General features: G+C 32.3%; 1 protein-coding gene across 1 annotated transcript in view; it reads right to left on the bottom strand.

Annotated features, from left to right (window-relative positions):
* LOC102679644 (nesprin-1) overlaps window positions 1–2,168 on the bottom strand; it is a 119,993-nt gene that overhangs the window by 113,577 nt on the left and 4,248 nt on the right. Inside the window, exon 3 of the mRNA XM_031512463.1 lies at window positions 1,105–1,333. Within this exon, the coding sequence (XP_031368323.1) occupies window positions 1,105–1,333 (229 nt within the window). The remainder of the gene's footprint in view (window positions 1–1,104; window positions 1,334–2,168) is intronic.

Genomic DNA, 2,168 nt, shown 5'->3' with positions numbered 1-2,168 from the left:
TTTTTTTTTTTTCGCAGCAGATCGTATATCTATCAGTTAGACCGTCATTATTATTTAAATACAATTCACGGTCGATGATGGTTATATTTCTTAGAAATTCATTTGTCTATTATTTAACGCACGAATAAATTTTATTTATTTCTCAAACGTTGGCCAATATCCACTTTTGTTGAAGTTTAAAACTGTGAGACAAGAAAAGATAATATGTGTAAATGAATATTTTTAAATTCAATAAAATATCCGTATAAGAATTGATTATAAAAAAGTTGAAAATTGTGCAATCAATACATGTTTCCCCATTTGTGGAAGACGGAATAATAAATATCATTCGAATAAATTATCAATTTCTTACTAATTATTTTATTTGCAAACCGGATTTTGCATAATCTGCAAGAATCAGTTTTCATTTAATCCTATTGATGCACGAAGAAAATTAAATTATAAATTCGAAAATACCAAGGAATATCGGTGTTGATCGACTTTATAGGTTTGGTTTGTCTGAATATAATGTTTCTCAACTGGCAGACAGACCAACATTCATTGATTTCGTGCTTGCCAGAAGTATCATCTAACCGCATCCGAAACATCGGTTTCTAATTCGTTATATTATCGTCAATGTCTATATCTTGAAAGATACAATGTAAAAAATTAATATTTCTATAGACAGCAATAAAATCAAATTTTCCTATTTCCTATTCTGAACTTCTTTTAATTTCTATTTCTTTTCTTTTTTAAATCGATTAAATAATTAATCTTTGATTTTATCAAATCTCCAAAGGGAAAAATTTCCCATTTATTTTCTTACGTCTATATTTTATTATCTTTTATTCTTCTTTAATCATAATCAAAATAACAATGAAAGCATCCAAGGACACTAGTACTAACATATCAAATAGATGCAATATGCATCTATTAAATGTTTCACAACAACATATAAATATGCATTTCCATCTATACATCCGAGCACAGTATTTAAATAGATTTATAATACATTTAAACACGAGAATTCGTTCTATCTTTACTAAAAGAATACTATCATATATCTATGATAATTTATGAACAGAAGTGCACATTAAAAAAGAACATTCGAAAAGTGTTACTCACTTTGAAGCTGCTGTATCGTTGCCTGATACTCGGCAAGTTTCTCGTCCACGTAATCCTGACTCTGGTTGGCTATTATTTCCGCGGTACTGGGTCCGCTGGATTCCTCTTCCGTTTGCGAATGATCCAGTGGTATCCCAACGTACTCGTAGTCTCCAGATTTGTATGTTCCAATCATGTATTCCGGTGGTCCACTGGCTAACGGCGATGTAGCGCCACTTTCTGCTGAACTCTGTCAAAGAAAACAAAAAAATGTTGAAGTATAATATTTTTAATATGAAAAATTATAAAATTTTCGATCTTGTTTCACCGAGTGATCAGAATAGACTGATTTGCTTGAAAAATATTTTTCCACCGATGACACGTACGATGCAGTTTTACCGTGTTTATATTTTCTCTTCTAATCGTGTTTATTAAATTTCTTGTCTTATTTTACTTTCTGTCCACGTTTCTGAGAAACATGTGTCTGTTTTCGTTCGTTTTTGTTCACTCCATTGTGTTGTACCAAGATATTATGTAGCATGGTAATATATTCTGTCAATCTTTATAATAATTAGATTGCCAGTGTTTATGCAAAATAACACCAAAAAATAAAGTTTAAAACCTCAAAGCGTTATTTAATAATTGTAAGATTTTAGAAAATGAATTTCCTTTCAAGAAAAAAATAAAATAAATTAAGATCGAATTCAATATTAATATTTTTCATTGAAATTGAAATTACTTTAAAGTTCATCGATAAACGATTTTACATAACCGGCCTCATCAGTTTTCACGTAAACACCACGTATACACGGATTTAACCACGTTTGCAGTGCATTCACACCTGAGAAACCGGTCGTTGTAACTTGTCGCGGCCTACATTTTATTTAGGCGTCCCTATTTCGTGCCTCGGCCAGTCGGACGCATGTTCGCGTGGGCGTGAAAAGCGGACTGTCCACGTGGTGAACACTCACCGCGAACAAACTCGAATTTTCTTCGAAACGCGAAAATTGCGGAGGGAAAATTTTCGACGGAGTTGTAAAATCGAAGAGGAACGCAAGACACGGAGGTAAAGTCGAATCCTCGAG

Source organism: Apis dorsata, unplaced genomic scaffold (genome assembly GCF_000469605.1).
Source record: "Apis dorsata unplaced genomic scaffold, Apis dorsata 1.3 scaffold_35, whole genome shotgun sequence".
NCBI lineage: Eukaryota > Metazoa > Arthropoda > Insecta > Hymenoptera > Apidae > Apis > Apis dorsata.
The sequence above is the reverse complement of the archived record's forward strand: the minus strand, read 5'-3'. Positions and strand labels throughout refer to the sequence as shown.